A 27,075-nucleotide genomic window follows, 5' to 3' on the forward strand; every position below is an offset into this window, starting at 1 on the left:
GAAGGCTCTTCTTAGCTTGATCTATACCAGTATTTCTAACTTTTTCTTCTTTGACTTCTGTTAACTCTTATAAACAAAACATGAAAGCCAATGGTTTCTAAAGCCAGTTGATTATCAGAATTTGTAGAATAGGGTGGAGATGCTAAAATACATAATAGATATTCATGCCCATCCTGGAATAGGACCCAGGAAGTGAACTTTTAACAAACCGCTCTTTGTTATTCTTAACTGGTGCTCTCTGTTTTATTACTTAGGAATCTTACTCCTGGAGGTTGAGACATTTACCTAAGCCAGTCAGTGGCAGAAATAGAACTGTGGTACAGATATTTTAACTCCTCTCTGAAACTTTTTGTTTTATATTATTAATGAATTTCTACAGTGAATTTCCAGATTGTTTAATAGTATGCTTAATTTACTATGTTTAAATAGGAATGAATTTCACAGTGCTTCTAGAGTATTTCCTTATAATTATAGAATGTTTGCAACAACTATTTATTTTTGTTGCTACAGTGTCCTATGCTTATTAGGTCTCTTTGCTTTGTGATAGCTCTCACTTTTAACTTGGGTTTTTTTTTTTTTTTTAATTTTGAATGAACGTATAATATATTTTTATCCCCAGGGGTACAGGTCTGTGAATCGCCAGGTTTACACACTTAACAGGTTTTTTGTTTGGTCATTTAGTAGATCCCAGACCAAATTAACTGAACTAATTCTTCCATCTTTTCTTAAGTGAAGATATCCCTTCCTCACTATGGGAGTTAGAATTGTGATTTCCAGGCCACCTGGGTGGCTCAGTGGGTTAAGCCTCTGCCTTTGGCTCAGGTCATGATCTCAGGGTCCTGGGATCGAGCCCTGCATCAGGCTTTCTTCTTAGCAGGGAGCCTGCTTCCCCCCTCTCTCTGCCTGCCTCTTGCCTAGTTATAATCTCTCTCTCTCTCTGTGTCAAATAAATAAATAAAATCTTTAAAAAAAAAAAGGAATTGTGATTTCCAGTATAATTTTTCTTTTTTTTTTTTTTAAGATTTTATTTATTTATTTGTCAGAGAGAGAGAGAGCGCCCACAAGCAGGGGGAGCAGCAGACAGGGGGAGAAGGAGGCTTCCTACAGGGCAAGGAGCACAGTGTGGGACTTGATCCAGGACCCTGGGATCATGACCTGAGCTGATGGCAGACACTTAACTCACTGAGCCACTGAGGCGTCCCTCAAGTATAATTTCTTGATGTGTGGCTAGGATTTCCAGGAAGAGAACTTTCATTAATGAGGGATTTCATTATCTGCCTGCTTTAAGTGGATACCTTCCTCCTTGGTCCTCTCCTAATAAAGGAACAAGCACTCCCATCCATTTTACAGCTTAACATAATTTTGAGGGAGCTGAATTACATTCTAAAGTAGTCAAATGACTAAATATGACTTTATGTACCTGAAGTCCTGGGTATTTTGTTCCATGATAGCTCATTGCTAACACAAGATGGTTTACTACGTAAATAATAGCACTTCAATGAAAATAGATGGGAGGGGCACCTGGGTGGCTCAGTCAGTTGAACCTCAGACTCTTGATTACCCCTGAAGTCATGATCTCAGGGTTGTGAGATGGGGCTATTCGCTCAGCGAGGAGTCTTCTTGGGTGTCTCTGTATCTGCCTCCCCTCCTCTGCCCCCCCCACTTGTGGGTGTGCAATATGCATGCTTCTGTCTCTCTTTCTCTCTCACTAAATAAATAAATAAAATCTTTATTTGAAAAAAAAAAAGGGAAGAGTAGACTGGAAACTCATTTACTTTTTGCTTTCTAAAAAAGCGTAATTGTCCAATTGTGATGACCCCTGGTCAGAATTGTAGGTTTTACATATCCTTGATGTGTGAATGGAAAAGTGAAAGTAGGAAAAGTACATTCTAAATTACTGTGATTGCTGTGCAAAAATGCTTGTGTAGACATATCATAAAGTTATAGAAAATAGGACTTTATTCAGTTTACAACTGTTTTTAGTACTCAAGGAAAATTAATTGGTCATCAGAATATTTTGTTAAACTTAAAAATCTGTCATTTCTGTTTTGAAAATGTTTTTTTGCTCAAGGATTAAATTTTTGGACTGCAGTTAAAATTTAGTACTATTTTTGAAAGCATATATATTGTCACTTCTTGTACGGAATGTGATTTCTGGTCAAGCAAGTAATATGTATTTATGTTAAAATTAGAGGACACATTTGTAATTGATGAGCAGATACTGATTCTCAGTGGAATTATTTAAGGAAGAAATTTTGATAGCTTGTTTTCCCGGACATCTCTTTTATGACCAGTTTCATAAAATTAATCTGCTAACTTGAAATTCTGTTGCCTAGCTTTCATTATATGCTGTTCTTTTCTCATCATTAATCTGCCAAATTTTATCCCTTTCAATTCTTACCATTTTCATAAAGCTTAACTCATTTCCTTGTATTTCCTGTAGATTTTCAAATAGCCAATTTTATAGTTTCCTTTTAAAATAGAATACCAATTGTATACCAGTGTATACACATATACATACAGACATAAATCCCTGATGACATTGATGTAATTTGTTATAAGGAACTATTTTCGACAACTTTCCAAGTGACTACTCTTTTTTTTTTTTTTCCTGATTATAGATGATATGATGGGGGTATATAGACCAACTTGTAGTGTTTCCCATCATTTTATCTGATTGCATCATTGCGTGTTCATTTTTAAAATTCATAAATATGTGATATTTCAAGTACTTGCTAAAATTTTATGCAGAATTCGCATAAAATATGATATATTGATTTACTACCATAGGGAAACATCAACTCTCTTTTCTTGGTAGACTGTTACCTATATGAATACTCTTGAAAGGAGTATTCATTAGAGAATTGAATGTGGTCTAGTTTTCTTTTTTTAAATAATGTATGATCAGCGTTACTAGATTCCAGAGAGATTATTTAACATCTTCATTTGTCTGACCACAAGTTCTAAAAAGATGAAACTGAGCACAATATCACTCTTATTTCTTAAAAATATATTAGTCATTTTTACTATTATCATCATCATTTTCAGCTAGATTCCATAAGTTTTAATTAATTGAACACACAATTATAACATAATGCATATTATTTTTAATGACACTTAGTTTTGATGTTTGACTTTAAAAACTTTGCCGAGGTGACCTTTAGAAACATTTTAAATATTATGAAATATCCTTAAGAGGACTTTGAGTTAAAGAATTTTACGAGTGGGGCACCTGGGTGGCTCAGTGGATTAAGCCTCTGCCTTCGGCTCAGGTTGTGATCTCAGGGTCCTGGGATCGAGCCCCGCATCGGGCTCTCTGCTCTGCAGGGAGCCTGCTTACCCCTCTCTCTCTGCCTGCCTCTCTGCCTACTTGTGATCTCTGTCTGTCAAATAAATAAAATCTTAAAAAAAAAGAAAAGAATTTTACAATGTGCTTGGTAGAGGCACTGTATAGTGATTCCCACCCTTGGCTGTCTTATGACCACCTGGCCTCTCCCAGACCAATTAAATGAGACTTGAGGTGTTATCAAAACTTCCTAGGGGATTCTAATGTGCAGTTGGCTTGCAAACTGTAGGTAATGCTCAGTTCTCAGCCTGGATCCATATTGGAGACTCCTGGAAAGTTCTTGAAAATACAAGCAGCCAGGCTGTACCCCTGAGGAATTTTTGTTTCTTTGATCTGAGGTGGAACTCTTGCTTCATTGTGTTATCAAAGCACCCCAGGTGATTCCAGTAAATAACCAGAGATGTGAACTACTCAGCTAAGGGTAGAAGAACTGGATTAGAATCAGGAAACTTGTCATTCCAGTCCTAACGCTATGAATTTGGATAAATTACCTAGCATATTTGAGGGTTTTTGTGTAAAATGGAGGTATTAATATCAACCTCTATACCCGACAGATATTGTCACAGTTGCATTACACAGTGCACTCAGACGTTCTTTGCAATAAAGTGCTATAAAATGGTTGCAGTTAAGATTTACCACGTATGGCTACTCTGAGGTGCTATGTTTAGTTTGGTGCTAAGTCCCATGTAGCTCTTAGCAGAAAGAGGCTACACGTATCTCCGAGACAGAAAGAAACCAGGGCTCCTTGGCCGTCTTCAGCATATGTCATCCTAATTCTTCAAGTACCTGCATTTTCTATTCAGACCAGGCTGCTAGTGGCTGTAAGTGGCAGCGGGCAGAGGTGGAAAAAAAAAAAAGAAAAAAATCCCATCTGGTGATTAACCAAAAACTTGTGAGTTTCTTAAAACTAGTAACATCCTTCTCATACCTTCAAAGAGACATGGCAAGCAACTGTGCAGCTGTTCCCCTGATTTAACTTTTTAAACTCTCTTTCAGGGGATCCTGGGTGGCTCAGTCAGGTTAGCGTCTAACTGTTGATTTCAGTTCACGTCATGATCTCAGGGTTGTGAGATCGAGCCCCACATCAGGCTCTGTGCTGAGTGTGGAACCTGCTTGAGATTTTCTCCCTCTCCCTTTGCCCCACATCCCCTCCCTCTAAAAAACAAAACAAAACAAAAAACCCAACTCTCTTACAGTGCTTTCCTGTATTACTTCTGCCCCTGTTGTCCCTAGTGTTTAAGCTTCACTAACATTTACCCATGTACTGCGTGAGGACAGAAGGAGGAGAAAGGGCCACCAAAAATGAATACACTCATTAATGGTTTCCCACGTGACACAAATCTCAGAACACAACCCTTGGATCCAGAGCATTCCCAGGGGTGGTAGTCTAGCTCCCGCCTTTCACTGGACTCATCACCAAGCAAATTACATACAGTATGTTGAGCCTTTTGAATCCTCTCAACTGTGTATTTGACTGCAATTTCTTGAGTTGTTTTTGGGTTTTCTCCCCCATGATTCGGCTTTGAGAGTGCTTAAAATATCAGCTTTGACTTATCTCCAAAGACAGTGATAAACATGTGATTGGTTTTCTTTTCCTGAGCATATCACGCTGATGCATTATACCCCCATTTTCAGATTTGGAAAGAAGTAGTGAAGGTTCTGGGGTAGAAGAAGTTGAAAGATAACATGTCTGAATTTTAATGTTGCTGTTCAGGAGCCCATGTTTCATATTTAAGAAAGAATGGAACATAATTTATCTCTCCAAATAACCTGAAAATGAGGCTTAACAACAACAAAGTAACTTCTATCAAGAAATTATTGGAAAAAAAAAATAGTTTGAGGAACATTTCATGATTTTTTAAAAGATTTATTTATGGGAGAGAGAGAGACAGAATGGAGAGAAAAGACAGAGGGAGAAGGAGAGAGAGAATCTCAAGCAAGACTCCCCACTAAGCCCAGAGCCTGATGCAGGGCTGTATCCCAGGACCATGATTTATCATGTCCTGAGCTGAAATCAAGATTTAGATGCTTAAATGACTGAGCCACACAGGTGCTCCATCATTTCATGATTTTTCATTCTCATTAAAGCTATTTCATTGGTCCCAACAATCCTATTCATTTCACCTATTCATTCAGCTAATATGAGTACCTAATCTGTTACAGGCAGTGTCCTGAGTGATGGAAATACACCAATAACGGGCAGGGTTCTCCCATCATATAACTTGACAGGGACACAGAGAATGGTGAGTGAGTAGTTACATAGCAGTGGATGAGTCTGTAATACGGACAGCCCAGGGTGTTTTTTTAAAAAGCCCAGATAAGGGCACCTGGGTGGCTTAGTGAGTTAAGCCTCTGCCTTCGGCTCAGGTCATGAGCTCAGGGTCCTGGGATCAAGTCCCACATTGGGCTCTCTGCTTAGCAGGGAGCCTTCTTCCCTCCCCCTCTCTGCCTGCCTCTCTACCTACTTGTGATCTCTGTCAAATAAATAAAATCTTTAAAAAATAAAAAATAAAAAAATAAAGAGCCCAGATAAGGGATACCTAACACAATCATGGAAGACCAAGAAAACCTGAGAGGAATTAGCATCTAAACTCAGACCTAGAGAAACAGAGGAATATCTAAGCAAAGAGAAAGGAATGTTCCAAGCAGAGAAAATATGTAATAAGGTCCAGAGACTCAGGGCATGGTCTGATATGGGGGAGTTCCTTGAGAAGAACCTACTTTTCATTTCCCCACAGCTCTGAGATCACTAAGAAAAGGGGGGGGGGGTTGTGGGAATTGGGCACTACCCACAAAATCCCTGGCTTTAGCATTGCAAAGGGAAAACCTTAGTTGTCATCTTGTTTTAGTTCATCAGTTGTAATTAGTCAAGTTCCAAAGAAGACTTAACACTCAAACATTTTGATTTCCTGTTGCATTTTTCTGCAGGTGTATAATCATGGGGAGCCCCAGCAAAGTAACTTGACCCATTGTAACTGAATACTGCTCTATTCTCTAACCTTTGCATGTGACTTGCCTCCCCAGTTGTATTGATTTTTTTAACAATATATTTCTTGGGGTGCCGGGGTGGCTTAGTGGGTTAAAGCCTCTGCCTTCAGCTCAGGTCATGATCTCAGGGTTCTGGGATCGAGCCCCACATGGGGCTCTCTGCTCTGCAGGGAGCCTGCTTCTTCCTCTCTCTTTCTCTGCCTGCCTCTCTGCCCACTTGTGATCTCCCTCTCTCTCTCTCTGTCAAATAAATAAATAAAATCTTAAAAAAAAAACCCAAAAACTCCAATATATTTCTTTAAAATTTTTGGAACACCTCCATACATGTTGAATACATAGTTGGTGTTCTATAAATATTTGTTGAATTTAGATTAAGTTGTTTGGGGACATTTAAAGATTATTTTTAGTATTTTTTAAAGATATTTATTTATTTATTTGTCAGAGAGCCCAAGCAGGCAGAGTGGCAGAGAGAGAAGCAGGCTCTCCTCTGAGCAAGGATCCCAATGCAGGACTCAATCCCAGGACCCTGGGATCATGAACTGAGCCAAAAGCAGCTGCTTAACTGAGCCACCCAGGTGTCCCCATTTTTAGTATTTTTTATAAAGAGTATAACGGGGCACTTGGGTAGCTTATGACTCAGGTCATGATCCAAGGTCCTGGGATGGAACCCCACATCAGGTTCCCAGCTTAGCAGGGAACCTGCTTCTCCCTCTCCCTCTAACCCTGCTCATTCTCTCTCTCAAATAAATAAATAAATATTTTTTAAAAAAATAAATGAAAATTTAGGAAGAGTATAGGTATAAAACTCTTAATAGCAAGGCTCCCATACCTTCTGGCTTCTGGGTAAATTGAGTCAATGGAGACTCTAGCAGGAGACTGGAGGAAGGGGCGGACCGAGATCAGCTGGTCGTTAGGAATTGGTAGAAGTCTTTGTCTGTACGAAGGGCATCAAGAACACCCCCACAGCCTGGGACGGTTGACTGACAACTGTGGCTGGAGGACAGTATAATCCAAGGCTCATCATGACATTAGGGGATTGAGAGTAGGAAGATAACTGCCCATGTTCATCAACAATAAGGCACCTTCATGGGAACAATAAATTGCTTTCCAGGTCACACCTCTCCTTTGTTAGCCAAGGGTAATGTGTTATCAGTTTATATCTTTATCTCCAATCCTAGTTTGGTAGTCCCTTTGTAGAGAAGTGACTTATCCATCATTGTAAACATACAAGTGATTGTATATACTAGGTAGTTTGCAGAATGCCTGGTAGCACACAGATTTTAAAATATTTGTTAAAACCTGGAATTTAGCTTATTTCTCTTATTTTTTCTCTTTTGTTTCTAGAAGGTTTATTTAATTCAGATTTCACCATCCACTAAGTATTTTTCCCAGGGTGACTCCTAATTAAGGAATCAGACTTTGTTGATAGACCTTTATTTAGTACTTCACTTCCAGAAACAAATGTAAGTCAAGCAAAGATTAAAAAAAAATCACCTACAACTAGATAGATGTATTCATAGATTATGTCTGTCCCTTCACTTTCTTGAGCTCCTACTCATGAAAAAACTACCAAATGTGTCTATAATAAATATGGAAAACATATAATAAAATTAGGGAAAGGGAAGGTTGAAACCATACAAGTTTTGTTATAGTTTATACATATTAGTAAATGGGTAGTAGACATAAGGGAGGACTTAGCCATAGGGGTTTTAAAATATTAGGACTTGAATTTATATGCAAGGTTGTTGTGAAGGTCCTTGAAATCTTTTTAAAGCTTCTGCTTGGTTTTCAGTGCCGCAATCCTGACCTCTAGTGGGCATCCCGAAACAAAAGCCCAAACCTAAAATACATCATTTTGCTGGGTACTCCATCAAACTCCATTATTTAGTCAGCCTAAGAGATGGAATTTTTGAGGAGCTTACAATATGAGAATGAGAATAAAGTAAGATACCTTTTGGCTAACATGTTACACTATTCTTGCAACTAGAACTCAATGTTTTAGAGCAGCCAGTATGTCTTTATATTTGCATAGTAATTATCTGTTAGTATCTTCTTCCCATGGAAGAATGCATTATTTTTCAGACCATAGAAGTAAGAAATTTATTTTGCCCAAAGAAGAGCTCAAAGGGATTCTGTTCTGATTACCTGATGGTACCAGGTGTATGGAACCTGAGTGGCTTTAAAACAGTGGTTTGGGGGCTCCTGGGTGGTTCATTGGGTTAAGCCTCTGCCTTTGGCTCAGGTCATGATCTCAGGGTCCTAGGATTGAGCCCCCGCATCAGACTTTCTGCTCAGCAGGGAGCCTGCTCCCTCCCCCCACACTGCCTGCCTCTCTGCCTACTTATGATCTCTGTCTGTCAAGTGAATAAATAAAATCCTTAAAAAAAACAAAACAAAACAGAACAAAAACTGATTTTGGAGTTAGATGTATTATATAGCTTTCTGTTATGATGCCCTGATGCAACATTGTTTCTGTGTTATTTGTGCCAAGAATACATAGTCTAAATTTAATCATAGAGAAACATCAGACAAATCAAATTGTGGGACATTCTACAAAATAACTGTCCTGTACTCCTCTGAAGTATCTAGTTCATCAAAGACAAAGACTGTCATCAGCTATCTGTTGTAGATAAAAGAAGACTCAGGAGATAAGATAATGTAATGTAATATATGTTCCAGGGTTGAATCTTGGACCAGAAAAGGACATTAGTGGGACATTCGACCAAATCTGAGTACTATTTTCTTGGTTTTAATAGTTGTGCTGTGGTTCTGTAGGTTGTTAACATTTGACGAAGCCGAGTTAAAGGTATGCAGAATTTCTTGGCACTACTTTGGCAGAATTTTTTCTAAATCTGAAATTATTTCAAAACAAAAGGTTTTGAAAAGTAAAAACAGCCATTAATTTTATTCACAATTTCCTAAGTCGGGCATTTCAGAAGGATTCAGCTGTGTGTTTTATCTCTGATCCACATGAAAGCAACTGGGGCACCTAAGGATGGAGATTCACTTCCAAGATGACTTCTTCATTCACATATCTGGCCCCTGGGTGATCCTGGGCCTGTGTTTCTTATGGATGGCTTCTTGTCCTGAGGGGCATTTCCTTTCTATTTGGCTTCTTACAGTATGGGGTCTAAGTACAACTGTACTTACCTGGAGGCTGTCCTTCTAGAGGGAGCACCCCAGGAGGTGAGGCATGAAAGCTTGTACTCTTAAGGTTTGGGCCCAGAATATGGGCATGGCTTCACTTCTACCATATTCTATTGATCAAAGCAGTAGCACAGTCTGCCCCAATCCGGGAAGCGAGGACAAAGACCCTACCTCTCAATGGGAGAAATGACAAAGAATGACGATATTGTTTCATTCATCACAGATGGTCAACAAAAGTCTTGTTGCAGTAGAGATAGAATTAGTGAAAAAGCTATGGAGTTGTTGTTGTTTTTTGTTTGGGTTTTTTTTGTTTTTGTTTTTGTTTTTTTTTTCCTGACAGGCATAAGTTCTAGACCTGGGTTTACAATTTACTGAGAGAGGAGTATCTCTGGACCTTAGTTTCCTCATCTCTAAAATGGTGGCAGTGACACCTATGCCATGGAATTATTGAGAGAATTAAGTGAAAAATATATATAAAGGGGCACATGGGTGGCTCGGTTAAGCATCTGACTCTTTTTTTCCCCCATTTTTTAAACTTTATTTTACTTATTTGTTTTTATTCATTTAATTATTTATTTGAGAGCAAGGGAGAGCATGAGTTGGAAGAGGGGTAGAGGGAGAGGAAGAGAGAGAATCTATAAGTATATGCCAGGACCCTAAGATCATGACCTGAGCTGAAATCAAGAGCCAGCCCCTCAACCCACTGGTCCACCCAGGTTCCCCAAGTGTCAGACTTTTGATTTTGGCTCAGGTCATGATCTCGGGGTTGTGAGATCAAGCCCTGCCTCAGGCTCTGCACTGGGCATGGAGCCTGCTTGAGATTCCCTCTCATCCTCTTCCTCTGCCCCTCCTCTGTCTTTCCCTCTCTCAAAAAAAAAAAAAAAAAAAAAAGTGAGGGGCACCTGGGTGACTTAGTGGGTTAAAGCCTCTGCCTTTGGCTCAGGTGATGGTCTCAGGGTCCTGGGATTGAGCCCCGCCTTGGGCTCTCTGCTTAGCAGGGAGCCGGCTTCCTCCTCTCTCTCTGCCTGCCTCTCTGCCTACTTGTGATCTCTTTCTCTCTGTGTCAAATAAATAAATAAAATCTTTTTTAAAAAAAACTGTGATAAGCAGATATGATAAGCAATAAATATGCAAACCTAATAATATATGCTAGCATTTACTGTGTACTTAGCAAGTGCTCAGTTCCTTTGATAGGGTTTTTATATGCTATTTCCTTTAGTCCTTGCTCCTTCCTGGGATGGTAGGTGCCATGTTGTTTGGTTCAGAAGGGGCAGCACACGTTTCCTCTGGCTTTAGCTGTGCTTGTCTGGTGGGCCTGCTGCAGTTACCTTAGCCACTTCTGGTTTGATCATTTCTCGCTGCCTTGTTGTTAGGATTTCCTTTTCCACATACTATTTATTTCCCTTTTGTTTTGATCCCGAAGGACCCAGGCGCTGACGCGCACTTGGCACTGTTCAGCACTCTGTCTTCAGCACTCGCTCCTGGCGCTGTCAGCGAAGTTTCTGACAGCTTCTCACACAATCTGTCAGCCCCCTCTGAGCCCACAATTGCCTGCTCATCAGAGCCAAATGTTCCGTGTCTTTGTTTCAGTGAGTGCTCTGCTGTCAGCCTTTCTTCATGCAGCATTGTGGGTGCTCCATTGTTGGCCGACCCAGGAACACAACGATCTGCACTTTGGAGAGATTACACTTTGGAGAGATTATTTAATTTGGGGCAATTACTTGTAGGTGTTCTTCAAAGTGAAGATTTTGCCAGGCTGTGATTGAATTTTGAAACGGCAGCTTCCCAATCAGTTAAGGAGCCACTTCTTCATGCACATAAGACCGATCTCAGTTTGTTGTCACTGAAGGAAGGTGGTGACCCTTTTTGCCAGGGCACGCTGAGTCTCTATGGCCTCACATCCTGCAAGCAGTCAGCTGCGTATGGAAAGTGTTTTGGATACTGGGCAAATAATAAGATTTGGTTTTGGTAGAAGTCACCTATTTGTTAATCTTCCTTACCCTCTGCATTTAAAATTTACTTTAAATGGAAGGAATCACTTTAATCCTTTAGGAATTAGAGGGCCCATTAAATAACCCCAACTAAGGGATTTATTCATTCATTCACTTCTTCATTGGGCTATCTTCTCTAACTTGGCAGTTAAGAGAATGACTTCTAGAACTGCATTGCTTTTTTTAAAATCCATTTTGTAGCTGTGTGACCTTGGGAAATTTACTTTGACTACGTCTTAGTGTGGATGGAAATTAAAATAGAATTTAGGGTCATGGGATTAAATAAGGGCATGTTTTCACTGTGATTAATTCAGCTCTTGGCACACAGAAAATTTTCAGTGGATGTTGGCTCTTATTTATTATCTTGCACTTGGAGTTTGACCTTGTACCATAAATAACAAGGAGCCATAACAATATATTTACTTGTTATTTTTATCCTTAATAGTTCTCCAAATGTTTTACTCTTGGAGTCCTATTAGGAATGCTGTTTACCCCTCAGTACCCAACAAATTGCTGCCAATTACATATTCCTGAAAAGGGGAGGCATCTTGAAATGGACGACATCTTTTTCTTTTTAAAGTATGTTTCATCGGGGTGCCTGGGTGGCTCAGTTTGTTAAGCAACTGTCTTTGGCTCAGATCATGATCCCTAAGTTCTAGGATCGAGTCCCACATCAGGCAGGCTCCCAGCTCCATGGGGAGACTGCTTCTCCCTCTGACCTTCTCCCTTCTCGTGCTTGCTCTCTTTCTCAAATAAATAAATAAAATCTTTAAATAGATAGATAGATAGATAGAGATATACATATACAAATAGTTGGCACAGTTGATTAAGTGTCTGATCCTTGGCTTTCAGCTCAGGTGATGGAATCGAGCCCTGCTCAAGCTTCACACGTGTGGGGTTTGCTTAAAACTCTCTCCTTCCTGCTCTGTGCCTACCGCCTCCCTTCCACCTCGCTCGCTCTCTCTCTCGCAAATAAATAAATCAATCTTTAAAAAAATGTATTTCAATAAATATATTTCAGTTCAGTTAGTCACCAGTTGGATCCTGTAAGAGTGGATGGACAATAAAGTAACAATAGAGGATTTAGTTCATGGTAGCTTGAAAAAGTGAAGGGTTGTTCCCTAATAATTCACTTCATTGTTGGCTAAGAGTCTGAGGACCAAAGCTGGCATTGACATTGTCATCTTAAAATCAGCCTGTGTGTGGTGCTGTACTTTTTTTTTTTTAAGATTTTATTTATTTGACACACAGAGATCACAAGTAGGCAGAGAGACAGGCAGAGAGAGAGAGAGAGGAGAAAGCAGGCTCCCTGCTGAGCAGAGAGCCTGATGTGGGGCTTGATCCCAGAACCCTGGGATCATGTCCTGAGCCGAAGACAGAGGCTTTAACCCACTGAGCCACCCAGGTGCCCCTGTGGTGCTACACTTTTAAACTGACCGAAATAGAGGTCAGTTGGCCTGTGGAAGGTTTCCATAATTCAGTGATACCTCTAAACGTATTTCCAAATGAGAATATGCCTTATTTAAAAGAAAATATCCAACTAAGTTTGCCTTCTTTAGTCTCCTCTTAAGAAATCAGGACACATTTTCTTTTTCTTTTTCTTTTTTTTTTAAGATTTTATTTATTCATTTGAGAGAGACAGACAGCACAGGCAGGGGAGGTGGCAGAGGGGTAGGGAGAAGCAAATTCTCCACCGAGCAGGGATCCTGACACGGTGCTCAATCCCAGGACCTGGAGACCAGGACCCAAGCCAAAGGCAGACACCCAACCATCTGAGCCACCCAGGCACCCCCCAGGATACATTTTTCTAGTGAAATAAAGAATTTGGTAGAATAGCACGTTTTTCCTGACTTCCAACAACTTAGTAGTCTGAAGCATCTTGTTTGTGTGGTCTGGCCACACTTTCCTATGTAAAGTCTTTTCTTTATTTTTATGGATAATGTCCAGAGCTTTGATAAGCAAATGAGGTCATACCTTATTACTCTGAAATGGTTTAAAGAGGTTACATATATAAATTATTTCTGGTAACTGAAAGGTACCTCTTTAGCTTCCCAAACTAAAAATCATATTTTTATTTAAAACACATGCTGTGCTTCTTTCTTTCTTTCTTTTTTTTTTTTTTTAAGATTTTATTTATTTATTTGACAGAGAGAGATCACAAGTAGGTAGAAAGGCAGGCAGAGAGAGAGAGGAGGAGGAAACAGGCTCCCTGCCGAGCAGAGAGCCCGATGTGGGACTCGATCCCAGGACCCTGAGATCATGACCTGAGCCGAAGGCAGCGGCTTAACCCACTGAGCCACCCAGGCGCCCGCTGTGCTTCTTTCTTAAACACAGTATTTTGAACATTAATTCTGCTGGATTGTCATTATGAACCAATGTAAACTATAGAAGGATTATTGGCTCCACTAAATGGGCCCAGACAACTATTTGTTTTGTAGTTTTTAGAAAAGTGTTATCTTCTATTTCTGTCAGATATAATAGTTTGGTTCTGACAGTTATCTCTGTAGGCTGTTTGTCTCTAATCCCATCTACCAGACACTTTGTCTTTTGCTTTGCTACCTGTGATATCTATAAACTATAAAGCCATATCACCAAAGTAATTTGACTTGGATATGAAATTAAAACTTGAATGAATTTTTGTGGTGTTAGAGCATTTTGATTATTCAGAGGTCCTTTTTTTTTGTAATTTCTAAGTTCTTGGTGTTTTTCATAGGTCACTTGTTCAATAATTGTTTGACTTTGAGCTAATTGAAGAAAACGGTTTCTTACTGTGATTTGATGATGACTCTATAAACTGGTCTAGTTGGGTCCACAGGGAAAGGAATAAATCTCATAAATTTTGGGATAGGTAGTATAGTTTAATCATTTGGTCCTCAAATAAGCATGTATATTATAATATACTATGTATATTATACCAGTACTGAATGGTGAAAATTCCCTTAAACTAGGCATTAAAGGTTTGGGGGATCCTGGCCTTCTACTAAATACACATTTTTGACCTTAGGCACATTCTGAAAAGTGGGAATCACAATAGATGTTGTTAGAGAATTAGTGAGATTTCACTATTCCTCTGAAAGCAAAGAGGTTGAGAATATAGCACAGCTGATTGAACATGAAAGGAATTTGGGAGGGAGAAGTGGGCGGCAGACTGATTTAGGAGAAGGGACCAGAGCATAGTAAGGATTAGAGACCTGGAGATGAGATCAGTGACTAGAAAACAAGACCCAGAGACACTGTGGACTTAGTCCTAATGGCAGGTTGATAAGCGTTCAGGTTGTAACAATTCACCACTGCCAGGCAGCTATGACGTGGGATGGGGTATGTGGCGCAGGCCTGCAGGTTTAGACTGAAGGTTTGGGCAGCAGTGGGCAGCAGCTAGTAGATGAGGAAGCCAAATTTGGGGGGCACCGGGCTGGCTCAGTCAGTGGAACTTGCCACTCTTGATCTCAGGGTTGTAGGCTCAAGCCCCACATTGGGTGTAGAGATTACTTTAAATCTTAAAAAAAATTTTTTTTGCTTAATATTAACCCAAGGTGTTTTTTTTTTTTTTTTAAGATTTTATTTATTTATTTGAGAGCGAATGAGTGAGAGAGAGTACGAGAGAGGAGAAGTTCAGAGGGAGAAGCAGACTCCCCAAGGAGCTGGGAGCCCGATGTGGGACTCAGTCCTGGAAGTCTGGGATCATGACCTGAGCCAAAGGCAGTTGCTCAACCAACTGAGCCACCCAGGCGCCCCTAACCCAAGTTTTTTTTATCTACAGTAGTCTTCCTTTTTTCTAATTGTTAAATTGTGATCAGAACTAGTCTAGACTCATTACATGGTATGGTAATGATCTGTGTTGATTGGGTTTTGTCTCTTGGCCTTGTTATACTTCCTGCTGTTAATTCTTAAAGAATTAACTGAATAAACCCCAAACTTCCAATGAAATATTTTATATTTCTCATTCATCCCTTCTTCCATTAAATCATATTTTAGGTAGGTGACTATGAAAGATCAGCAGATCATAACAAGAATTCACTCTGAGTACCTAGTCTTAATCCTCACTTAGGATTTTGGAGACAGGAAAAAATGGTTTGTTACAAGTTCTCTGCGTAATACACCTGGCACAAGCTCCGTATCCAAAAGGCAGACAGACTGTATTTGTGACTGAGATGAAGAGGGCACATGTAGAGACCCTGGTGTCAACTCATACTTGAAAGATCTTTCTTCTCACGTATGATGATTATCATGGCAAGGAAAGAGCATATTTCATGGCAACTTTGTTTCATTGTGTCATCTTGAGTATTTAAGATTTCTTATATTTTGAATTTAACATCTCAACAGCTCTTCAGAGTCACGGGGCTGAACTCAGAGCTCAAAATTCAGTTCCAGGATATTTCTTAACAAGCTGTTTAATTTGTGTATTCCTAAAGAGATATTTGGTTTTCCGTCAGAAAAAAAGGAAAAGAAAGCCTAACACATAGCCCCTAATTACACCTCTAGTTATACAAATACTACTTGAATGCAAACACTAAAATAATAAGAACAGTATTGGAAATCCAGTGTGATGCTTACAACTCCCCTCACACAATCTGTCCCAGTTATCAGCAACACTGTTTTGTTTTGTTTTGTCTATTGCTGGCCATTTAACCAAGACGTACATACTGGGACTTGGGAATTTCCATTAATAATGTGAGACTTCTGCATCACTGCCACCTCAATCAAAAAACTTAACTTTCACAAACTGTAGACCCATGAAGATAACCCAGAAATTGAAGGAAAAATAGTTTATTGAATAATTTATGGAAGGATTGAGGGAAAGTAATTTATTGTAGAAACAATTTTATGTGAACATTAAGTAGCACCAAAAATTTGCAGTAAGCCTCTCAGAGAAGGAAAGTACCTTTCAAAAAAAAAAAAAAATCTCATGGTTTATTATTGTATGTGAAGATGAAAGCAAGTAGAGATTTCCGTAAAGATGGATGGGAAAATACTGACTAAAATAATGATAGATGTAGCAATATTAATTTGGACTCTTTTTCTGTTTCAGGGTTTGAATATAATCTTTAATGTAGCCTTGGTGCTCCTAAAGGTAAGTCTGTTTTGATCTTGAAATTGGGCCAAATTCAAATTAGCCTTTGACTGGGTCTAGATTCTTGAATCCCAAAAAAGACTTCCCTGAGGAACTCTGACTCGCCTTCCATCCTTTGTTGTTTGCTGTTTATTTAGAGTTTGTTTCTGTACTTTTCTTACCATCTATTTAATTTTGCTATCCCAGCACTCCGTTCAGTAACACGTAAGGTTGTTTTCATTCATACAAGTTGGATGATGTAAGAGAAAAAGTTAAAACCTGTTTTTTGTCAGAAGGATGCCAGCCTTTTTCTTAAAATACTTCTCACCACAATAACATCCCTGGAGGTACCTAAACCTAGAATCGAATTATTAGAAAGCTTTTATAGTATACGACTAAAAAAGAAACTTCTACATTTCAATTTGCACTTCAACAGCTAGGGATTTACAAGACACTTTAGAATTCAATTATAATTACCTTGTTGAATTTTATATCAACGTATCAATGGAGCTTTAACAGTGTGGTAACAGCAAGACATTTGCTGCAAAATTGGTGAAAGTAATCCAGTCAGTTTTTGTCTTTCAGTCAGAGGTGACATTGTTACTTAAGGCGATAATTGCCTCATTTATTTAAAACAAAATGCAGCCCACCTCTTCCCAGTAAAACATAGTTGTTAAAATTGCAGACTCTGGACCCAGACAGCTTTGTTTCTAATTTCAGCTCTGGTTTGTGACCTTGGGTAAATTACTCTTAAGGGCTCAGACTCTGAGTTTTGAGATAATAATAGAAACTAATTTCTGGGATTGTTGTAAGAATTCAGTACGATGATACATAAAAAATAATTAACATAGTGTCTAGAAAATTCTATTGCCTAATAAATGTCAGCTATCATTATTGTACTACTCTTGTATTCACAAGATAACTCACTTTCTAGATTCCCCATCATTCTTCCAAATTTCCCAAAAGATAATGACTGGAGGTCTTCAGAGGGCTGCTTGGTATTTTAGGAGAGCCTCTGGATCAAAATACTTTGATCCAGAACCAAGACATGACGTATATAGTTCCAATGTACATCAAGAAGTGGGGTGTACTCCTCACCCCTTATTATGTTAAACATTTGTTTTTTGTGAAGTTAATAAATTGTACTTTAAACTGTTCATTAAATCATTTGGAGTTAAGATGTGAATAATTCTTATGCCAAAGTTATTTTGGAAGTTAGGAAGATATTTTAAAAATTTTCAGTAAAATAATAAAAACATATGTGCCTGTATGTTTTAGTGAAGTCCTGGATCTCTACCTCTAATTTTGTTGTTGTTGTTGTTGGGACAAATTAAAACTTTCTAAGATGCTTTTCAGTATAGGGCTGGATTGAGACTTTTAGAATGCCTAAGCAGTGACAGTATTATGTAATTCAGACTAAAAACAATACTTTGTCATAAAGTAAGTGTAAGAAGGAAGTCCAACAAAGTGATGATTTTTCCTATTATGTCTAATTTGTTTTTAAGCCTCAGATATTATCCTTCCCAAAATGCAACTTCCTTATTTTTTTGGTGACCCTTCTTTACTGGTGCTCTCAGCACACACTTAAGTCTGTCTTTTGGGTTAACCCCAGATTTCCTGTCTGGATATAGGAACTATAGTCAGAGTAATACTGTATCCATCTGAGAAATTAGCTTCCTGATTGACAGATTTTTTTTTTTTGGTGTGATTGCATTTTTACTCATGTTAACCCAGATATGGCCTGTGCAGAGGACATTCTCTGGCCACTGGGCAGAAAGGCTTTTGAATCCTCTCTAGAAATACATGGGTGCTCATCTAGTATTTTGCAGAATTTGTCTAGTTAGAGAAGATTAAAAGGAGAGCTTTGTCACTACTATTGGGAGATTTCTATCCCTTCCTTGCCTCCTTGCCTTAATCCTGGAGCTGACCCCTCCAGAGACAGTGTATATAGGCTGAATTGAAGTGTACCAAATTGATCTGATTGTCTCCACCCGGAAAAAGAATATCCCAAAATACGTGAAAGTAACTAGCATTTAGCTTCCAATCTAATAGGCTACATAGAAGAATGTATATTTGTTTTACATAAAAATAACAAACTTAGGGGTAATTCAAAGAGCTTATGAACGCAGCACAAGTAATCCATTAGCCTGCATTAAATGTCCAGATGTTACTTGTAAGAGAACTGTGGATTGTGTTCAAGAAAAACTACTTCATTCTCTCCTGCAGTTTATAACTGAGGGAGCCAAGGCCTCAGGTTGCCTAAAGTCTTTTGTCTTAGTAATGGCAAAGCTGGAATTAGTTTATTTTTAATCAGCATAAATATAAGTTAAGGTCTCTGTTGCTCAGTATGATTTAAAGACACCTGCTTTCTGAATGGGAGCCGCTTTCTTTTGAGTTAGAAATAGTCTGCCAAGGAGCTAGAAAGCCATTGAGCTAAAGGAATGGTTCATTATAGTAGGGGGTATCATCAGATCATCTAGGATATTGGCAGTGTCCTTTCATTTCTCCCAATCTAATTCATTTGCTATATGAAATAGTCTATAGTCACTATGTATAGTATATTATAATAGATTAGAGATGATCACTCAGAATTATTCTTAGCCACTTCATGTTGCCAGAGAAGTTTTGATCAGAATAGGTTCTTTGCATTCAAACAATTGTCAAAAGTTAGTGACAGGAGTGGGGGCACCTGGGTGGCTTAGTCAGATGTCTGTCTTCAGCTCCAGGTCATGATCTCAGGGTCTTAGAATCAAGCCCCTGTTCGGGCTTCCCATCAGTGGTGAATCTGCTTGTCTCTCTCCTTCTGCCCCTCCTCCTCCTTGTGCTGTCTCTGTCACTCTCTCAAATAAATAAATAAATAAAATCTTAAAAAAAAAAAGTATATGACAGGGGTTGCCTGGCTGGCCCAGTTGGTGGAGGATGTAACTCTTTATCTTGGGGTTTTGATTTCAAGCCCCACATTGGGTGTAGAGATTACCTAAAAAAAAAAAATAGTAAATGACAGAATGTTTCCCCTCTTTCCGAGCTCATTTTGCGTCTTGTTACAGAGATAAAGAAAACCCACTCATAATTTCATCCCTAGAAGTAACTGTAATAAAAATTCATTATAAAATCTTCCTCCTGTGCATTGGTCTATGAATATATAAGCATTCATTAGCTTTGTACATTTCTGTGTACATATATATTTTTAATATGAGCTTGAGGATTGTAATTAAGAAGTGGGAGATAGGAGATAAACCCAAAGGAATAGTGTATGAAGATGAACATATTATTTTCTTTCAAAAAATGCTGATGAACAAGACTCTTTTTCATTTAATAATATGTTATGACTATCTTCTGTGTCACTACAGACATGTCGTGATTAAAAGCATGGAGCCGGAGCCAGACCACTTGAGTTCAAATCCCATCTCCCACAGTTTATGCTGCAATCTTAGATAAATTACCATTTCCCTATCTTTAAAATGGGGATATTAGAAATGTCTGTCTCATAGGATTGTTAGAGCTTAATGAGTTATATATGATTGGTGCCTGGAAATTTGTAAGTATGAAAATGAATGCACCCAGGAATGGTTATGACACATGGAGCTGCCTTAGCTTTTTTAATCACTGATTAGTATCTTATTGTGTGTACCATAACTTTACTTAGCCAATTTTATATTTAATTTTTATGGGCATTTGTTTCCAGACTTTTCCTATTAAACAAACATCCTGGGGACGCCTGGGTGGCTCAGTTGGTTAAGCAGCTGCCTTCGGCTCAGGTCATGATCCCAGCGTCCCGGGATCGAGTCCCACATCGGGCTCCTTGCTCAGCAGGGAGCCTGCTTCTCCCTCTGCCTCTGCCTGCCACTCTGTCTGCCTGTGCTGGCTCTCTCCCTCTCTCTGATAAATAAATAAAATCTTAAAAAAAAAATAAACAAACATCCTGAAATTTCCATCTTTGCATACTTATCTAATGATGTCTTTTGGATAAACTTTGAGGATGTCATTGCTGGGTCAGAGGGCAGTCACAGTTGAATTTTTGATGGACATTGCAGAGTTGCTTTCTACTAGCAATATGAGAGTGCATTTTCTCCATACTCTTGAAAAAACATAACTTCTAAATATGTGCTTTTATGGACAGTGAAAGCAAGTTGTAAAACAATGCAACTTAAGAAGTAAATTATGATACTAATTTGTGTCATTGTAGTAAAAAAAACACTTAAGACAGTTCTGAAGAGTCTCATGTTCTTTCATTTGGGAATATCTAGGGTTTTGTTGTTGTTGTTGTTGTTGTTTTTTAGGGAAGCTAGTTGATCATGGCTAAATTTTAGAAGAATGACCCCTAGCTTGGATGAGCTTTTATATTACATAAAAGTTCTTGAAGCATCTCGTTGATGGTTTTGGCTTTTCAGCCTCACCACTATGGTTTTTTGCCTTACCATTTTATTGAAGTTTTTGTTTGCTTGCTTGGTTGGTTGGTTTTTTGTGTTTTGTTTTGTTTTGTTTTTGAGGGGGCAGGGAAGAACAGAGGAAGAGAGAGAAAATCTTAATCAGGCTTCATACCCAGCGCACAGCCAGCACGAGCTCAGTCTCATGATCCTGAGATCATGACCTGAGCCAAAATCAAGAGTTAGACACTTAACCAGCTGAGCCACCCAGGCACCCCATACTGAAGCTTTCTCGACGGAGTCACTAACAAAATCAGGGGACATGTTTCCATTTTTATCTTTCTTGATTTCTCAGCAGTCATTCAAAGAGCATAAAGACTTAACACTTCCCCTTTTCTGAAACATTCTCCCATGGCTTCTGTCTTATTTTTTATCTCCCTCTCATCTTCCCATTTTACTTTTGCTTGCTTTGTTTTTTACCCCTAGTCATTAACTTGGGGTTTCTCAGAGCTCTAGCCTCTAGAACTCACTTGATGCTTCTTCCTTGCTGATCTTGTTCATGCCCCTGCTTTCTCCTATAAATGTTCATTCTCATCTTTATATTTAGCCCAGATCCAAATATTTGGCCATGGACTTACATGTCTGCTTGGATGCTTCAGAGGCACATCAAATCCAAAAGTCAAAGCTGCACTGATAACACCCTCCCAGCCCTTGGCCTCCTCCAGTAACCTTCACCTCAATGAAGGCACCACCCAGCTGCTCAAAGGAGAAACCGACGAGTTATCCTTAATGCTTTTCTTTTCTTAATCCCCAACATCTACTGGCAGTCAACTACTGTTGATTCTATTTCATAAGAATTTTTAGAATCTTCCCAGTTTGGTGGTTAGGCTGCCACACCTTCTGCCCTGGACTGTTGCAGTGACCTCTTTCAGGAGTAGAGGAACACCTACCAAGTGCTAGGTACTTTTCTAGGCCCTGGAGATAAAGTATTGCTAAGGAAGGATCCTGCATTCTCAGAGCTTGCCTTCCGATGAAGGACAGATAGTACTTAAAAAAACATAGTTGTGTTAGCATATGCTGAGGTTTCTGAAGGAGAATGATGTTGATGCAGAGTGACAGGAGCTCCCTTCTTTCAATTGTCAATGAAGGTGATCTGAGGGATGGTATTTGAGCTGAAAATTGAATGCAAAGAAGTAGCTAGCATGCCAAAATCTGGGGAATGAGACTTCTAGGCAGAAGAAGCAAATATGAAAGCCTTAAAGAGGATTTTTATTGACTTAAGAAAGTGTATGGCCGGAGTGTGATGGGTAAGAGAAGATGGTGGCTCAAATTTGGGTGTTAGCAGTGGAGCTGTGAGAAAGGGATGTCTGCTCTTTCTCCAGCTGCTTATGACCACTGTCCTAGCCAGTCTCACATTGTCACCAGAGTACCCTGTGTGTGTGTGTGTGTTGAGATTTATTTATTTATTTGAGAGATGGGGAGAGACAAAGGGAGAGGAAGAGAGAATCTTTAAACAGACTCCATGCTGAGCGTGGAGCCCAGTGCTGGGCTTGATTCCCGTGACCTTGAACCAAAACCAAGAATCGGATGCTTAACGAACTGTGCTACCGAGGCACCCTGCCCCCCACCCAGAGTATTCTGTTTAAAACAGATTTTATTATTCACTATTGAACAAATATTGACCAAACGCCTATTCAGCGATAGATGCTTTTCTGTGTACTTGACTAGATCAATGAGCTAGAAGAACAAAAATACTTGCCTCCATCAGCCTATGTTCTAACAGTATACAGTTAATAAACAAGAAACATAACAGATATATAAATATAGTATATGAGAAGTAATAGTGAGTGGGAAAAAGGAAAAATACAGCAGAGTAAAGAGACCTCTGGGTGGGTTATTGCAGTGTTAAATAGGGTAGCTAGGGTTAACTGGGAGTCTGTTTCTTGGTTTGTCTCTATCTTGTGTTTTTCCTTTGTTTCTTAAATTAGACATGAGTGAAATCAGATGATGTTTGTCTTTCTCTGACTTATTCCGCTAAGCATTATACTCTCGAGGTCCTTCCATGTCGTTGCAAATGGCAAGATTTCATTCCTTTTTATGGCTGAATAATATTCCGTTGGGGTGTGTGTGTGTGTGTGTGTGTGTGTGTGTACTGCATTTTTTTTTCTTAAAAAAAGTGTTTATTTAAATTCCACTTAGTTAACATGCAGTGTAATATTAGTTTCAATACAGTATTCAGCATTTCCTACAACAGCTGGTGCTCGCCATCAGTGTCTCCTTAATCCCCATTGCCTATTTCACCCATCCCCCCCACCTCCCCTTTGGTAACCATCAGCTTGCTCTCTATAGGAAAGAGTCTGTTTCTTGCTTTGCCTCTCTCATTTTTTTCCTTTACCCATTTATTTTCTTCCTGAAATTCCACATATAAGTGAAATCATATGATGTTTGTCTTTCTCCAACTGACTTATTTCACTTAGCATAATAATTTCTGACTCGATGCATGTTTTGCAAATGGCAAGATTTCATTTTTTTTTTGATGGCTGAGAAATAGTCCTGTGTGTGTGTGTGTGTGTGTGTGTGTGTACGTGTGTGTGCTACATCTTCTTTATCCATTTATCAGTCAGTGAACACTTGGACTGCTCCATAACTTGCCTGTTGTATATAATGCTGCTATAAATACCAGTGTGTGTGTGTGAGTGTATATTCCTTTGAATTAGTATTTTTGTATCCTTTGGTAAATACCTAGTAGTTCAGTTGCTGGATCCTAGGATGGTTCTATTTTTAACTTTTTGAGGAACCTCCATACTGTTTTCCACAGTGGCTGCATCAGTTTGCATTCCCACCAACAGTGCAAGAGGGTTCCCCTTTATCCACATCCTCATTGACACCTGTGATTTCTTGTGTGGTTGATTTTTAGCCATTCTGACAGTTGTGAGGTGACATCACATTGTAGTTTTGATTTGCATTTCCCTGATGGTAAGTAATGATGAGCATCTTTTCATGTGTGTGTTGGCCATTATTTTATCGTCTTTGGAGAAATGTCTGTTCTTATCTTCTGTTAATTTTTTTTTAAGATTTTATTTATTCATTTGACAGAGAGAGATCACAAGTAAGCAGAGAGGCAGGCAGAGAGAGAGAGAGAGAGGAGGAAGCAGGCTCCCTGCCAAGCAGAGAGCCCAATGCGGGACTCAATCCCAGGACCCTGAGCTCATGACCTGAGCCGAAGGCAGCAGCTCAACCCACTAAGCCACCCAGGCGCCCCACTTCTGTTAATTTTTTAATTGGATTTTATGTTTTTTGGGTGTTGAGTTTTATAAGCTTGTTATATATTTTGGATGCTAACCCTCTATCCCTTTATCAGATGGGTCATTTGCAAATATCTTCTCCCATTCCATAGGTTGCCTTTTAGTTTTGTTCATTGTTTCTTTCACTGTGCAGAAGCTTTTTATTTTGATGTAGTCCCAATAGTCTATTTTTGCTTTAGTGTCCCTTGTCTCAGGGGACCTATCTAGAAGAAAGTTGCTATGGCCAGTGTCAAAGAAGTTACTGCCTTTGTTCTCTTCCAGGATTTTTATGGTCTCATGTCTCACATTTAGGTGTTTCATCCATTTTGAATTTATTTTTGTGTATGGTATAAGAAAGTAGTTCAGCTTTCCCTCTGCCTTTTGTTAAATAGATGTTCTTTGTTCTATTGGATATCCTTTCCTGCTTTATCTAAGATTAATTGATCATGGAATTGTAACTTCATTTCTGGGTTTCTATTCTATTCCTTTGATCTGTGTGTCTGTTTTTGTAACAGTACTGTACTGTTTTGGTTGACTACAGCTTTGTAATAATGTTTGAAGTCAGGAATTATGATGTCTCTGGGTTTGCTTTTTTTTTTTTTTTCCAAGATTTCTTTGGCTATTCAGGGTCTTTTGTGGTTTCATACAAATTTTAGCATTATTTGTGCTAGCTCTGTGAAAAACACTATTAGTGTTTTGATAGGGATTGCATTAAATATGTAGTTTGCTTTGAGTAGTGTAGACATTTTAACAATATTTTTTCTTCCAGTCCATGAGCATGGACCATCTTTCCATTTCTTTGTGTCATCTTAAATTTCTTTCATTGGTGTTTTATAGTTTTTGGAGTAAAGGTCTCTCACTTCTTTGGTTAGGTTTATTCCTAGGTATCTTATGGTTTTTGGCATGATTGTAAATGGGATTTATTACTTAATTTCTCTTTCTGTGACTTCATTATTGGTGTGTAGAAAGACAACAGATCTCTGTACATTGATTTTTGTATCCTGTGACTTTACTGAACTCATTAGTTCTAGCATTATTTTGGTGGAGTCTTTTTGTGTTTCCTATATATAGTATCATGTCATCTGCAAATAATGAAAGTTTTTCTTCTTCCTTACTGATTTGAATGCTTTTTATGTCCTTTTGTTGTCTGATTGCTGTGGCTGGGACTTCCAGTACCACATTGAATAAAAAGTGGTGAGAGTGGACATGCTTGTCTTGTTCCTGACCATAAGGGAAAAGCCCTCACTTTTTCCCATTAAGAATATGTTATTTTGTGTACATGTGCCTGGTGCACATATGAAAGAATTTCTCTATGATAGCTATTTCAAGAGGCATGTCATTATTAGATCATAGATTGTGCTACAAATGATTGATTGACTCCATCCTGAGGTTACCTAGGGAAGTCTAGGTTGGCTGGTGCCCCTGGGCAGCTGCTTCCAACACTAGCTGCTACCTCTCATTCTTATGGGGGTGCCACACTAAAATGGAACCTGATACGTGACTCTGTATTTCCCTTCAGTTAAGAGCACACACTAAAACACATCTTCATTACCATGTCCTCAAATGCTCTGTGGCTCATCACAAAGAGCTCTATCACCTGGACATATACTTTAACTGACTGCCAAGGGAGCCACTGTCCATCATAGACGAGAGTCCTCATAGCTACTTGGAGCTCTGGTTCCAGGTGGCTAAGGAGCACAGCCTTCCGCTTAGGAGAGATTAGTTAAGAACAGGGGACTGTGGGGAATGTAGGTGGTATGCTGAAATCAGTGGCTTCAGGTATCAGGTAGTTTTGTTAATTTGTGGCTGATAGACACTTTTACTAGCATGGAGGCTTTGTTACAAGTGGCTTTCTATATATTAGGGCTTCTTCATTATTCTGAAATACTTGATATATCAATAAGAGTTCTCTAAAAAGATAAAACTAATACTATTCCCAGACATACTTCAGAGATACTGTGTGTTTGGTCCCATAACACTATAATAAAATGAGTACTACAAAAACAAACAAAAAACAAAAACAAAACAAAATAAAAAAACCTTAGTGGTGTTTTTTTCACAGATGGCCTTTATTCTGTTGAGATTTCCTCTAAACCTACTTTCTTGAGGGTTTTTATCATTAATGGATGTTGTACTTTTTCAAATGCTTTTTCTGCATCTATTGAAATTATCACATAGTTCTCTTTTCTCTTATTAGTGTCATGTATCACGTTAATTGATTTGTGAATATTTAGCCCCCCTTCAAGCCAGGAATAAATCCCACGTGATGGCAGTGAATGATTTTTTTTAATGTATTGTTGATTTCAGTTTGCTAGTATTTTGCTGAAAATTTTTGTATATGTTCATTAGAGATATTGGACTATAGTTCTCTATTCTGGTGTGTTTATCTGGTTTTGGTATCAGGCTAATGCCAGCCTCATAGAATAAATTTGAAAGTTTTCCTTTTCTGTTTTTTGGAATAAGAAGAATAGGTATTAATTCTTCATTAAATGTTTGATAAAATTTGTCTGTAAAGCCACTTGGCCCTAGACTTTTGCTTAATGGAAGTTTTCTGATTACTGACTCAGTTTCTTTGCTGGTTATCAGCATGTTCAAATTTTCTGATTCTTCCTGTTTCAGTGTTTGTAGATTGTATGATTCTAGGAACTGATCCATTTCTTCTAGGTTTCCCAGTTTGTTGGCATATTGTTTTTCATAATATTCTCTTATAATTGTTTCTATTTCTGTGGTATTTGTTGTTATTTCTCCTCTCTCATTTGTGATTTTATTTATTTGGGTCATTTGTTGTTTCTGTTTGAAAAGTCTGGCTAGAGGTTTAATTGATTTTATTAACTTCTTTTTTTTCTTTCTCTAGCTCCTTTTAGGTGTAAGGTTAGATTTTTTATTTGAGATTTTTCCTGCT

At 38.7% G+C, this 27,075-nt stretch overlaps 1 protein-coding gene across 5 annotated transcripts in view; it reads left to right on the top strand.

The window, feature by feature from the left end:
- The window catches only part of RABGAP1L (RAB GTPase activating protein 1 like), a 778,147-nt gene that overhangs the window by 546,431 nt on the left and 204,641 nt on the right, over window positions 1-27,075 (top strand). For all 5 annotated transcript variants that reach the window (XM_045069733.1, XM_013061129.2, XM_013061130.2 and 2 more), the window contains one exon: window positions 16,502-16,543. In XM_045069733.1, coding sequence (XP_044925668.1) covers window positions 16,502-16,543 — 42 coding nt within the window. The remainder of the gene's footprint in view (window positions 1-16,501; window positions 16,544-27,075) is intronic.

Source organism: Mustela putorius, unplaced genomic scaffold, assembly GCF_011764305.1.
Source record: "Mustela putorius furo isolate JIRA1106 unplaced genomic scaffold, ASM1176430v1.1 tig00003942_pilon_pilon_pilon, whole genome shotgun sequence".
NCBI lineage: Eukaryota > Metazoa > Chordata > Mammalia > Carnivora > Mustelidae > Mustela > Mustela putorius.